The sequence below is a fragment of the Amblyomma americanum genome, chromosome 1 (genome assembly GCF_052857255.1).
Source record: "Amblyomma americanum isolate KBUSLIRL-KWMA chromosome 1, ASM5285725v1, whole genome shotgun sequence".
NCBI classification, from domain to species: domain Eukaryota; kingdom Metazoa; phylum Arthropoda; class Arachnida; order Ixodida; family Ixodidae; genus Amblyomma; species Amblyomma americanum.
In genome coordinates this window covers 112,303,997-112,317,999 of record NC_135497.1, presented here as the reverse complement: position 1 = coordinate 112,317,999, position 14,003 = coordinate 112,303,997, and the positions used below count along the sequence as shown (strand labels likewise).

General features: G+C 48.8%; 1 protein-coding gene across 1 annotated transcript; it reads right to left on the bottom strand.

Annotated features, from left to right (window-relative positions):
- Nucleotides 1–1,703: 1,703 nt before the first annotated feature.
- Nucleotides 1,704–3,547, bottom strand: LOC144113472 (alpha-1,3-mannosyl-glycoprotein 2-beta-N-acetylglucosaminyltransferase-like). Its single transcript, XM_077646561.1, has one exon. It carries the CDS (start codon nucleotides 3,278–3,280, stop codon nucleotides 1,979–1,981), a length of 1,302 nt encoding a protein of 433 aa, XP_077502687.1. The 5' UTR covers nucleotides 3,281–3,547; the 3' UTR covers nucleotides 1,704–1,978.
- Nucleotides 3,548–14,003: the final 10,456 nt, after the last annotated feature.

Sequence of the window (14,003 nt, the reverse complement as noted above, 5' to 3'; positions counted from 1 at the left end):
GTGATACGTAGTGATATGCAGAAGCAATCTGCGAAAGCACAGAGTGCCCACATATTTTTATTTCCGTGGGCTTAATTTGCGGCTATGTTGTCTGCTGCTGAAACTGACTTCGCTGTCTACCACGAACAGTCTACCACGAAAAGTAACAGGAATGCAAAACGTTTCATTAACTGCGCATGTGAGATTGCCTGCCAAGCTTCTTCTTGTCATGGACTCTCAGGGTAAAACATTTTTATTCACGGAAACCTAAAAACAAAATAAAAGCGAAGCCGCCACGCGACTGGCTGAAAGGCACTCCACGCGTTGACTCCCCCTATACTCTCGGAGGTTAGTGAAAAAAAAAAGGCGGAAGCCGGGACATTTAATCTGATTTATTAGAGAAATCAGCTGCACAGGACGATAATTCGCAGTTTCTAAGAGTAGGTGGGTCATGTAGGTCGAGTTCCTGCGTTAAAAAGGTGAGCTCAGAATCCTGTTCAGTGCGCCTTTAAGGTTGAGCCTAATTGCCCCCTCCAATTTTTTTTTCTGTGTGTGTGGTAGCACTTCCTTCTACAAGCACAGCTCCGAGTACTATAATTCGTGCGTTAATTACTGGTAAACCGACTGCTCGTGCTCCCAAAAAAGGACAAGATAAACTATTAGTAACCTTTGGCAGCACAGGAATATAACGTTAATCACAGAAAATAGTGAGGAATTCCCCCATAGAAAAAAAAACGTCGCAAAAAAAAGCCGAAAACTGCATTCAGAAACAAACACCGCAAGAGGCACGTAGCCCGGAGCGAGACATTGCTACAGTGCCTTTTGCTCTCATTGTGTTTGCGGCGACTGACGACAGCTGGCAGTTCGATCGGACTGCGTCGACATGCAGCGCGCTCGTGAAGGGGCCGTTTTTGCGCGCTTCGCTCGCTGTTGCGGCCTCGCGCACCCAGGCAACGCGTGGCAGTTTTCTTATCGCGGGAACCCGACATTGCGCGCGAAGTTGCCGCAGCTCGCGCGGCTTGTTTGGTTGTAATGCTGCCGGTCTAAAAAAAGTAAATTTTATGAGCAGTCTGCTGAGCTTAAGGCCAGAAAAACGCCTCTTTCCCGAACGCACTGTCTACACGGTTATCGGGTGCACGCGAAAAAGCAGTCAAATTGAACACCGCAGCAGCTTAGCGTAGCGCCAGCTATCGTCAGCTGCCGCAGACATACTGGGAGCATAATCTCGAACCCAGCGGCTAACGTTTCGTGGCGCTGGCGGCAGTCTAAGCCACGTTTTCCGTCATTCTGGCGGCTGTACACGTTTCTACTCCACATAATATGGAAACAATAACTATGGCTGCGAGGTGGCATCTGATATAGCTTTCTTTCTCCTTACATCTACGATTCAGTAGTCTTCTCGTTATCGGCCTTTCCCACTTTGTTGCATATGAGCAATACAGCAACGACAACGGTGTTCGCTGATAGCATCACGTTCACGTCTGTTTTATAGCCACCGAGATCGCTCTGACGTCCTTTGCATGCTGTCGACGCGGCCCTCATAACGGTGTTCGGATAGCAACAGCCGTTTTCCATTCTGAATTTGTCATGTGCAAATGTACGGTGTTTTCGGGAATTCAGACTTTCCGGTTTCAAGAACTATTGGTCACGCCGCCATGCCGACGACAGAATAAGGGTCACCGTGAATTAAGTGTCAACGTCAAGAGTATTTATTTGTGGCGATGCAAAAGACCATAAATGACTAGAAATGTGAAATACCGTTTTCAACCAAACGCCTTCGCCAGAAGCTCGCAGGTAATGCCTCGTTCACAGCTGATGCCCCCAGCATGGTGAAGAAAGTTGTTATGAGGCGGTGAACCACTGTGGTTTACGCAACAGCGTCAAACAAGAAACCAACAGGTCGCTGTGGTTCTTGAGAAATCTCCGCCGATTGCTTTCGCCTCCCAGGGAACTCCTCGCTGTTCGCTGGCATAAATTACGAGACTCGCGCCGTCGTAGGCTACCGCAGCGGCCGCACGAGGGGACCATTCAGTTCATGGCGGTTCTTTTCTAACAAGTGCATTTCATGCTCGAAGGGCCACGGGTGAGGCACAATGAACAAGCGTATTCCGTCCAAATAAATGCTGACGACCCCCTTGTAGGCGGTGCGTGGAACGCCCGACTTGAAATCACTCATGATGTGCAGAACTTTAGCGATTTCATCAAAGTCCCCCTCTTTCGTGTACGGTATCCTTGCAGGGGTCTGAGTTATGAGTCCATCCCTCAGATTCTCAAGGGTGTACATTCTGCTCTCGCTCACAGTCTGCTGAAAGGCGGTGTCGTATCGACTTTGGAGCAAGTAGTTTAAGTCCATGCTGCTGAAGCGCACGAAGACTTCGTTGAGGTGGATGTCTTTGAGGTACTTGTCGAAGAACTGCCCTTCACTGACGCCATCACGGCCGTACGTACGCGTGCGTGGCACTTCGGGCCGGATGCAGGCGCGGCCTCTGCGCTGCTCTGGCTGGCGTATCCAGTCGTCCCAAAAGGCTTTAGGCCAGCGAGGGCCAATCTCTTGCCATAACTCGCGTGTCAAGAGCCAACCTAGCCCGGAGAAAAAGTCTGTGCGGTGCAGCATGTCTGGCAGCAAGGATATGTGGGTTCGCCTGCCATTGTCGTTGTAAGCGGACACGCAAAACAAGGTGGGATCCTTTCGTAGAATGGGTAGCAGCGAGGCGAAGTATTCGAAGAAGTCGGGCGCAATGTCCAGGTCGTCTTCGAGCACAATGACAGCAGAGCGTTCTAAGCGGTCGAACACTTGCGTGAGCGCCCACTTGTAGTGCCGCGAGATGCGGTAGTAGCCTTCGATGTTGAACACTGCCGTCACGCCCGCGGTGAGATCCGTCTGGTCGGGCTGGTGCATTAGTGTGAAATTGTGCTCCCGCTGATACTGGAGCAGCAGCTGCGTGGTCTCGTTGTGGTAGCCGTCCTGGCTGACGATGACGGGAAACTGGCGCTGCGACGGGAGGTATCGAACCACCTGGTCGAGCGTGCGCTTCACGGACACCCGGTTGCAGGCGAGCACCAGGACTGTGATGACCTCCTGTCGGTGCCTCGCGTCGTCGATCAGCTTCTTCCACCTCTTGAGCCGATCGAGGACCTCGTCGTTAGAGTGGAGCTGCGAACGCACGTCTCGCTCCAGCACGGCGGCCTGCGAGCGTATGATGGCGTGCAGGCGGCTCTGGCTGATTTGTACGAATATGAGCCCGGTGACGAAGGCCCACAAGAGGGCGCCGACCAGCAGGAGCACGTGTAGCCGGTTCATGGCCGGGCCTGCTGGCAACGTGCGGCCCAGGGCGCGGCGACCACGCCGGCAGCCGTCCAGGGCGGCAGCCGACCGGGCTCCGGCGCCTTTCAAGGCGCGCGAGAGAAACGCGTCTCCGGAACAGCTGTTCGGTCGACGTGCTGGGCGCTGTTTGGTCGCCGCAGTCCGTCCGGCTGCTTCGAAAACTCTCAATGGGCTGCTCGCTCACCCTCTGCCGCCGACGGTGCTCGATGAACAACGTGTACAAGAAGAGGCTCGTTTTCAGTGCGGCTACAACGGGCCGTGTTCGGCGCTTCCTCTTCTTTCGCGGCCGCCGCGTGCTGCCCTCGCAGCTGCTCCTATAATGATGCGATATGGCACGCGGCGAGGATGAGCCCGCGCGATTTATCGCTGCGCCCGCGAAAAATCGAAAAAAGCAGTAGAATGAACACCTCTAGTCTCTCCGTCCGCCGTCACCTTTTTCTCTCTATAATAGACGATACGCTCTGGCTATGATGACACAAAGCAGGCTGTTAATCAAGTGCGCTCTTGTACGCGCCGTGGCCTGGGAAAATGGCAGCCGTGCCAGGACTGCCTTCTTTTCTTAAATATGGGCTGGTGGGCTAGTTGGTACGTCGTTGTGAAATTGCGTCAGTAGAGAGAAAGAGAAAGGCAGAAGAAATGGAAGGTAGGGAAGTTGATCCAATAATATCCACTGGAGATCAGTGGGTTGATCAGGCAATGTACGGTTGGCCACCCTGCAGACGTGGGATCAGCAGTGGTGTCTTGGTGGTGCGTGCGTGCTCAACACTGGTGAGGTCGTTCAACGAGGGGCAATTTGGCCAGGTCTTAGGTTAATTCTGTAGGCTCGGTTAATATGAATTTTGTTTGGCTGAGGCAGATGAGGTATGTCGTTGACCTCCCCGGACGTATATGGTTGAGCTTGGTTTTGCAGCTTGCCAGCCCAAAGCTTGCCGCTAGACTCTTTTCAGAAAAATGGACCCGACGTAATCCCCTTGGCTCTCGTATACCGATCGGTGAGGGCGTCATCAAGATGAAAAGCTCAAAAGGTGTTCGGCAGGAATTAAGGTCTCTCACAGAACACTATCTACATATCTCTGGGGTGCGTCCATTCGCCCGCAGAGGTATTGTCTGCAAGTCCTCTGATTTTGCTTGTGTGTCAGGCTTGCTTCAGTGAAAAATTTTCGCATCACTGTCGGTGAACGCTTTCATCTCAGAACAGCTATAGCATGCATCAAGGGTATTATGCATGGTGTCGACCTAGCAACTTCCCTGCAGAAAATACTGTAATAATTTCAGGAAGCGGGGGGGGGGGGGGGGGGGGCTCTTTCAGTCTACTGGTGCACTAGAGAGTCAATAATAACTTTTGCTGTCTCCTCCTGCTCTTCCGAACTTGCAATCTGGCCGATAATATAACGTGTGAACCCTATGCAGCCCTGCCCTCTACAATGTAGCAACTGCTGACGGTTCGGTCACAGTGTCAAAGCGTGCAAATCAGCGACCCGCTGCCGTGTTTGTGAAAAAGGTAATTCGGCTGACAGCGGCGCCTCTGATCAGCCTCAGTGTTGCCTCTGCGACAGCGACTACTCAGCTGATGATGCAAACTGTTCAAAACAAGCTGATGAACAAAGCCTGCTAGAGATAATTCAAGAGAAGAGGTGCTGACGAGCACAGGCGTTTACAGTCTTCTTGACTAGAAGAAAAATTAATATGCCAGTAGTGCGCGCTCTACTATTGGCGATACTGAGTACACTTTGAATACATCGACTGTGTCCACAGTAGAACAGGCTCTTTCTGAGGTGTTTGAGCGTATGCTGTGTAGTTCAACCGAAGCTTTGTCTCAGCTTGTTGCAAGCCCAACCTGTGTCTTCTCCATCATCTGTTCTGGCAACGATGTCTGCATCTGTCCTAACTTGTGCAGCTATAGTACTAGCCATACCATGTCTCCTCTTGGTGCATCCCAGGTGCCGCCTACCATCAGCACTCCTGGCAGTGTCTCTCACGCTGATATCTGTACCACAGACGTTAAAGTGCTGTGCCTTTCCGGAACAGCTTCTTCAGCCTCAAAATCAGTCGTCTCAAGTAAAAACCAAGAAAGGACCCCCAAAGTCATTCCCCAGACTGATATGCTGAAAGAGGCTGTTGCTGCGTCTTTCATCGGCCAGTAATCATGGCCGGTCTGAAGGTTATTCATCGGAATTGCAGCTTTGTACAGTCTTCGCTTACGGATCTAGAACTTCTTCATAAACACAATCCAGATATAATGATTTTGCAAGAAACGTGGCGTTCTCCTCTTAAATCATTTTCTATAAAAAAATTTCGCGCTTTCAGGGCAGATCGCATTAATGGCAAGGCTGGCAGATTAGCAAAAATATCTCTGCAAAAAATATGTCACCGAGTTTCTATCTGACAGAAAATTATGCTTTCTGACTGCGAACTTTTGGCGTTCGATATCTCCCTTCCGCAGTGTTCCATAGTATCTATGCAAACGTCTACTTCCCTGTAGTCACGCAGTTACAGGACACATTGTTTGGATAGCTTACTGAGTGGCGCAAACAGTGTAGTCCTCGCAGAGGACTTCAATTCCCACCACGGTGTCTCGGGATAGCCACTCGGACTCCTGGGCCAGCTTCTCTGGTCACGGATGTCTGTGTATGCTGTGCGTTGCTGCAATTCTGAAACTATCACCTTTGTGCGAGGAGCTTCTCGATCAGCAACCGGTTTAAAATTAGCAGCCGGTAGGGTTGCGGTATCTGCATTGTCGGCAGAAGACTCAGGCGCATCTGGTTACCACCTTCCGATAACGCTTACTATCCTGTCTCCTCCACTCAGAAGTGTGACCCACATTACAGCTTTTGTATACGCAGGCGATATAGTTTTTTTTCGCCTCAGCAAGGGATATTCGTGCTATTTACAAGCCTTTGCAGGCATATCTGAATGCCCTCGAAAACTGATTGGACCAGATTGATTTATTCCTGAATGCCAGAAAATCTGGCGAGCTTGTAGTTCTGCCAGACACCCCTTTGTACATCTCGCTAGCCTACCGCTCCGACCCAATTCCACAGGTGGAGTCAGTAAGGTATTACTCATGACCGGCGCCTACACATTAAGGATAATGTGCTTAAAGGAAACGTGTTCTGGGCCGGTTGACATGAGTCGGCAATAAAAAAATCTTCATGCGTCGCGACACGTTACTGTTTCTATATATAAAGCGTGTGTGAGACCGATACTCGAATTTGGTTGTCCTGTCCTCTGGTACCGCGACGTACAAGATGCGACCCTTAGCCTTACTGGAAAGGCGTGCCCTACAGCTAGCTCTGTCTCTGGCTCCCCAAGTCAGTTTCAAATGCTGTGTTTTACCTTGAATCCCGTATCCCCGATCCTTATTTCCGCTACCAACTTCTAACGGTGCTTACTTTCCTCAGGTACCCTCCTCTTAAATATTGAAAGTGACTTGGTCTTGTCTAGAAGACGAAGGTTGAGGGCAAGGTCTCGGAATGTTGTTCTCCATGGACGTGAATCCAAGCGGCGAAGTGCTGCCCGCACAGACTCAACAGCGCTGCATCGCAGCAGGGGAGGCCAGGCGCTATAGTTTGAGGTGTACTAACGGGTCAAGGTTTTAAGGTGGCGCCGCGAGCTTCCTGGAGCTAAAGTCCCTTTACCATGGAGCATTCCATGAAGCCAAAGTCGTGTTGCGGGCAAGCACACAAAGATATCTGGCAGTGTCGGCTTTTGTCAGTGGAATGCAGACATTCTGCCCACTTTCGTCGGCCGGTCCAGCTGCATGAAATTGCGTAGCGCCTAAATCAAAACAAAAGACGTAATATAAATATTGGTGCTTTAACCCTTTCGGCCCTGATAGCGTCAACTGACAGCTCAACACACAGCTTCCGTTGCCGCCTGAAGAACCAAGTATATAGGCTGATATTTACGGCGTGAGTGTCTGCTTTATCTTTACTCCCGTAGGCACCTACTGTTCTCCGAATTTTACGGAGCTGCACGCTCTAAGAAGAAGCAGAAGGCGAAGTATGGCTGGCGAAGCCTAAAGTATATTGTAACGTGGTGGTGACGTTGAAGAACACAGTAGCAATACTGTGAAAAACAAAACTAACTTTTTATTGGGCGAACCTGTGCCCACAAAAAGAGGCTACACTTACAGCACAACGGTAGCGGCGAACACGGTCGGCGATCGTCGAAAATCTGATCCGCGGGTCAACCGCGTCGGCTTTTATATAGCAGTCGTCGAATGTTCAGACTAATCGTTGGGACCCACGTGCCTTCCACAAAGTTCTACATCATTCGCGTCAGGCGATGAAATCAGATAACATAAGGTTCGGCTACAACAGACAGCGAATAGAAGCATCGATGACTTGCCAGAAACTTCGGATAGATGCAGGCGCGTCCCGCGCTGTGCGATAACACTATTTAGGCGGCGAAACGTGGTCGCCCGATAAAGATAAGTACACGTGTCAATATAACAGATTTAAAGATTTTATATTTCGTTAGTCATTCAATTTTTCCCACTGATATTTTTGTAGCTTGTGCAGAATGCCTTCCTGAGCTCATGACCGCAAAAAAAAAAAAAAATGATTGCATGCGTGCGCAGCGGCTACGTTGTGCCATGTTTTTGACATGTGCGATTTTGACGCCACCCTTTCGACGCTTGCCTCGGCACCGGCCTTTGAGTAATGATAAGTAGTCTGTCCCAGACAATATTCCGCTTATCTTTTTGCACACGCACCTATACCGATGAGTTTGTTGTACTGCTCACATCGATATTCCTCCCGGCAATTGCACGGAATCATAAAACGGCTGTCTGATGAACAGGAAAATGAAAATTTGGTCTATCGTACATGGAAAATGTGTGGATCGAGCCATACAATGACATTGTGGATGTTGGCGAACAGCTACCGGTGGAAATGAACAGTCTTATTAAACACACTCCTGACCTTTTGCTTTCATTTCTTTCTCTCTTTACCGTTCTCTCCCTCCTGTGCCAGCATTGCCAGCGAGCTGCAGGAAGCGACAGGCGCTGCTCGCGCACAACTGCTCGTGCAGAACGCGTGGCGCGCCCTCGGCGCTGGCAACAATGCTGCGTCTTTGCCGATTTTTCCTGAGAACGCGGATGCGCTGCGCTCGTTAAAGCGTTGAATGACACGTATTTCTTGCCGCTTGTATACAGAACAGTATTTACTCAAGAAGCCGAAAATATAGACTATCTTTTATTTTATCACCTCGTACGTTGTAAACACCTGTTTTGAAAACTGGCGCGAGCCAGAAGCACTGTGCCTCGTACCTGCTGAGCACTTCGATGCGGTAAGCTCTACGCAGAGCGTCATTGAAGCGCTTTATAAAGCACGATAGAAGAGGGCGATACAGATATGATGAAAGCCTTCATCTTTTCCATTGCAGCCTTCCAGGATGTCTATAGGTCTCTTCGATTTGTCTGCACTGTCTGCACTAGTTCCGTCAAGGTCCGCGGCGGTGCCGCGTCAGTTCAAGTGCACCTTGTCACTGGCTGCTTCCAAAACGAATAGTCGAATGCAGGCCTGGTCGTTAACAGCCGGCTGCGTGCCGTCTACATCAACGGTCGCCAATGTCTCGAAACACGTGAATTTTCAAGCAGCAAAGCGCAATAAGAGCTGTCATGAACCAACCCCAGGAAATTGTCGTTTTACTAAAAAAAAAAGTCGTTGCATGTATATGCACAGACTATTTACGAATATGCGCTGAATTATATATGCTCCTCACGGGGCTCGATTTTACCGCTTAGGTTTACAATTATGACGCCATAAAGTTACCCACCTCCTCCTTTCAAGAACGAACAGTCATCATTTGATTTAAACTACGGGCAAATCTTCTCCGACCTACACATGGGGGCCCTCGTATTGCTGCACTGCAGCTGCACTTCCAATTCCGAGATGCAAGCCAGCCAAGATCTAGTGCTACACCATGCTGGCACTCTTGCAAAATGAAGACGGAAGTGCAGCAGGCGCGCTGCACTGGAAAAACGAAGGCGAAAGTGCTGCCCTCCTTGAACTGGTGCAGAAAGCGCAGCCAAATCGAAGAGACCTTACGCGAGTTTAGCACAGGCCTGTTGCTGACGCGGCGTATTGTCAGCTACAACACTTGCCTTTCTACGAGAAGAGCGAGAGGAAATGATGTATGCTGGGAAGGTGCACAGGAGAGTGCGGCATCTTTTGAACCTTGAGCGAAACCCCTCTTCCTTATGAAGTTCAAGAACTGCTTTAGAGTTCTGCACACTGCTATATAAGACACTTTTCGATTCACTCCTCTGTTGTGAACTGTAGTAGCGAAAGCGGTATCTTCCGCATTCTATACCCATTAAGTCCTGGTGTCTTATTTTGACGCCAAGCCTGAAAATCCATAAATACTTGCACCGCGAACTTTCTGCGAGGTTATGGGACCTTAAACATTGTGAAAATCCAGACAAAAAAAATATGCGACCGAAGTACAAATTCCGGGGAAAATTCAAAGCCCGGTCGTGCTCTCTTTCGACGAAGCCTACCTCCCCATCCTTCACGCTGGCACCCAAGTCTCGCAGTGAACTGCATTTCATTGGTCCATCATTCTGGTTTCTGGTTCATGGGCGAATGATGAATGGTGTCGTCTCGTCCGGATACAACTCAAGAACGAAGCGGCAGATGCCCATCAAAGAAGGCCCTCCAGCCAGTGACGTCGACTGATTCTTATGACGTCACGGTCAATCCCATTAAGCCATGGTTCATACCCGTTCATCTGCCACCTCCTGCGATGTCACGCTAGTAGATCCAACGGGATTAACCACGACGTCATGAGAATTGGTCGACGCCATTGGCTGGAGGGCCTCCTTTCAGGGGCATTTGTCGCTTCGTTCTTGAGTTGTATCCGACTATAGTTACTCTCGCTCTCCTTCGCTGCGAGAGTACAGTTTCTTGTCCTGGTCCATTTATGTCTCTGCGTTGTATGGGCACTCTGCGTTTCGTTATTTATTCTTCACCTCGTTCGTTTCTTACCATTTTACCGCGAGGGCGCCGTCTAGGCAGAAAGCGTCTCGCGTGCTTCCGCGTCCCCACCCTCGCGTTTCACGCATACCGCGAAGTACCATGCAGGCGCTCTCTCGAGACGACAGCTTCACATCGAAAAGCGCACGGAATCACCGCTTACATAAAATGTCGCGGTAGCGCCATTTGTACAGTGGTTATGGCGCTCGGCTGCTGACCCGAAAGACGCGGGTTCGGTCCCGGTCGCTGCAGCCGAATTTCGACGGAGTCGAAACTCTATATACCCGTGTACTCGAAGCACCGTGCGTCAATGTACACACGGTTCGATCGCTTTTTTTTTTTTTGCGCGAAGAATGATGTTATAAGCGTGCCGTCTGCAGGCCTACCAAAGCCTGCTGCGAAAGTGTGGGACAGTGTCACAAAATTCGTGCCTGCCCTGTCCGTCTTCTACTTTTGCGGCAGCGGTAGCCAAGGCGCCTCTGTTTTTCAGAAACATGTCGCTGCGCGGCGGCGGCGACTCCCATCTTCCTGCCCTCTCTCCTTCATGGAACAAACTACCGCTTAATTAAAGAAAGAGTTTAAAAATCACAGAGTGGTATTTGTCTGTTTTTGTGCGAAGTGCTGTGCAATTACTTTTCGTTACCAAACTCTCGTATGTGCCTAGTGTGTTGCATTGCTCCAGGGTTAATGTGCAGAAATTACATAAATTGTTTGCTGTGTTCACATGGGGTTCTTCATGGGAAAGAACAAGCCGAACGAATCTGTTCGGACAGGTCTAGGGAGGTGGGCTGGGCTTGCCCCATTTGTTCATTAAACAACTCGTAAGCCATTTTCTTTTCTTCAGGGATGTAAGAGATTTTTTTTTTTTACGTGGGATCGTGCAACTAAGATTAGAGAGGCTGTTGCCGGACTTCGTAGCATCTTCCAACCGCATGCTGGGACCGGTAAGTGGAGGTCATTGCTGCCTGTGCTCTCTTACGTGCTAGGTTTCCTAAAGTGTATTTAACAGAAGTACACAGAAAGAAGCTATATAAGGACACTGTCGACATTGTTTTCCGCGTTACCTTGTACCGCGCTTTGTAGAGGTCAAACAATGGAAAAGACGTGTTAAAACGCGTAGAGAAAGTGTACGTGGCTGCAGGTGAAAATTCTTTTTTTTTTTAATTTCCATACAGGTACTCTGGAGGTCAAACCATGGATGGAGGGAAAAGGGCTATTTGTTACCTGGGGAGTTGGTTGAGAGAAAACAGACGCCAATCAATATTTTTTTTAACTTTACCCAACGTTTCCGGACCAACTCGGTCCCTTCTTCAGGGGTGTCTAAAGTGTGCCAGCAGCAGCGTGTTGCTGCCTTCGCTCTCCCTTTGTTAGCACGTGGCGCAGTCCACTAACTTAGGCGGAGGGGAGCGTTCCTGGAGTCCTATTCATCGCCGCCTTTGTGAGCAGAATGTGCCATGACTCCACATGTCGCCTCTTGAACAGATTTGGCTCCACGGCCAAGACGCTCACCTCCTCGAAGGCTATCCGGTGGTCGGCGCGCTCGCAGTGTTCGGCGAGGGGGCTGGATTCTGAATTCATTAGCCGGATGTCATTTTTGTGTTGCCTTATTCTTTGGTGGAGGTTTTTTTGTTTCGCAGATACATCGGCGAAACAAAAAGAAAACAGTGTTAACGTACGAGCGTTGCCGTGACCTGAAGACGTAGAGCAGTTCGTCACGACCGCGCACCTGCCTCGAATTACCGGTAAGCAATCCTATGTCTTCATGCATGCTGCTTTGCATTTTTCAAAGGATATTTTACGCAAGAGCGGCCTCAGGGCTTGCCGCTTCTACCTAATTAAGTGCCAAGATGTGCAGTGCGACAAGCCGCTCTTTCCGTGCATCCTAGAAAGGGAAGCAGCATTGAACAGAGTTCGTCGAGAATCACTGTACACGCAGCTGTTTTTTGTTTGCTCTATAATATGTGTGTTCTGTCAAAATTAATGCTGTTTGATGCTATTCCGCCAAATTCCTTGACGTACGGTTTATTCGCGCGTGGTAATTTTTGCGTGCGTAGGGACTATATACCTTATCTATACGTAAAATGCGTATACCGTAAGCGTGCCGTTTGAGATAAACTTTCAATTTTGTCTGCTGCACAGGCACTGACCGCTGGTCGTTTTGTGCATCAGGCCGCTTTGCAGTTTGTTGAAGCTGCCATCTGTTTCGGTCATTAACTGTTTTTAGAACGGCACCCAGATTAAGGAATTTGCTTGCTTTTTCAAGTTTTGTTTAAAAGCTTCATTGTTTGGCCAGGGTGACCTTATTTCTGAATTTTGACGGTCTGTAATCGTGATGGTATTAAATAAATGTCTGCAGGGGAGAACATCTACATCCACTTGGGAGCCCACAGCCACAACTTTCACCTTGTTGCCACTGGGAAATATTCATGAGCAGTATGGAAGCAAAGGTGCGTTTTAGTTCTTGCTGCGAGATTCTTTTTTTATGCTGTATGTTAGGTTCTCTTTTGGGCCTTTTTCCTTCTTTTCTTCATCAAACTGCTTCATGAAACAGGGTACATATATAGCCTAACCATACGCTCATTTATGTGCGCATCCTTGCTGCTTGTTGTCAGCATGGGGCTATTACAAACCAATTTGGCTGTTGTTAAACCTGGTTTTCTGAAATCCTGCATTAAACGAATGAAGTGCCAAATGTGTGAATGGGTTTGTTTTGTATGATGTGGATGTGATCAGGACAAAAATGGAGCTAATCGCTGCAGCTTTATTTATTTTTGTGTCACGAAGTTGGGAATTTCTAAACATTGTCATTATCAGTTGTTGATAATAGAAAATTTGTTGTTGCAAAAAGTGATGCAAAATAAAATCATGTGCTAAAACAAAATCCCAAATCACTGGGTGCCCATTTTAAGACCTGGTTTTGTAACTAAATATATTTGTGCAGATGTAAGGGCCTCAGTATGACAAACGTAATGCAGATACACTCATTTACATAAGCCAGTCAGAAAGGCATAATGCAGAAGCAAGTATAAATACTGCAATAAAGGGTGCACGATAATTAAAAAATGAACCTAGACTCTGACTGTAGCATCAGCATTCAAGCTATAGTTAGCCGCAGATAGGATCAACTAAAATGCATTGATAAAGGTGGCACAGGAAGCCTAGGGGGCTAGTTTGTGTGACATCTGGCACCAAAAGCACACATACTGCAGATGCAGGCAAGAGCAAGCTTTTTAATAGCGTTTTGACTTTAATACTTCTTGCATTTCCTGTACAGTATCTTATACCAGTCCAGACTATATTAACGCAAAATAGCCAGCTGTGTGGCTCATAACCCCACAATTTTTTTTTGAGGATGTGAGTATTCATTGACCTTTGTAGCAGTAGCTGGCATCAGTTATTTGAACTGTTCAGATCATGTAACCAGCAGCGGTTACCTGCTGCTCCTAATCCAGCAGGTCAGTCACCACTCCTTGCAGTGCATTGGAAGCTGTGAGTGAAAGGCAATGTCTTCCACATGTGTGCCGTTCTAACATGACCACTCACAGAGTTGTGGAAGCTGTCGCCTCACTAGCATAGGTTCGGCTCCACTTTATGAAGTTGTGATATGGAGCATACAAGAAGTGTACCTGAAGTACCAGGCTGGGTGTTTAAAATAAGTGTTTTCTCTCGGGTATACGCATGCATTTAGGTATCTGCCTATCTGACCACTGTAATGGTGG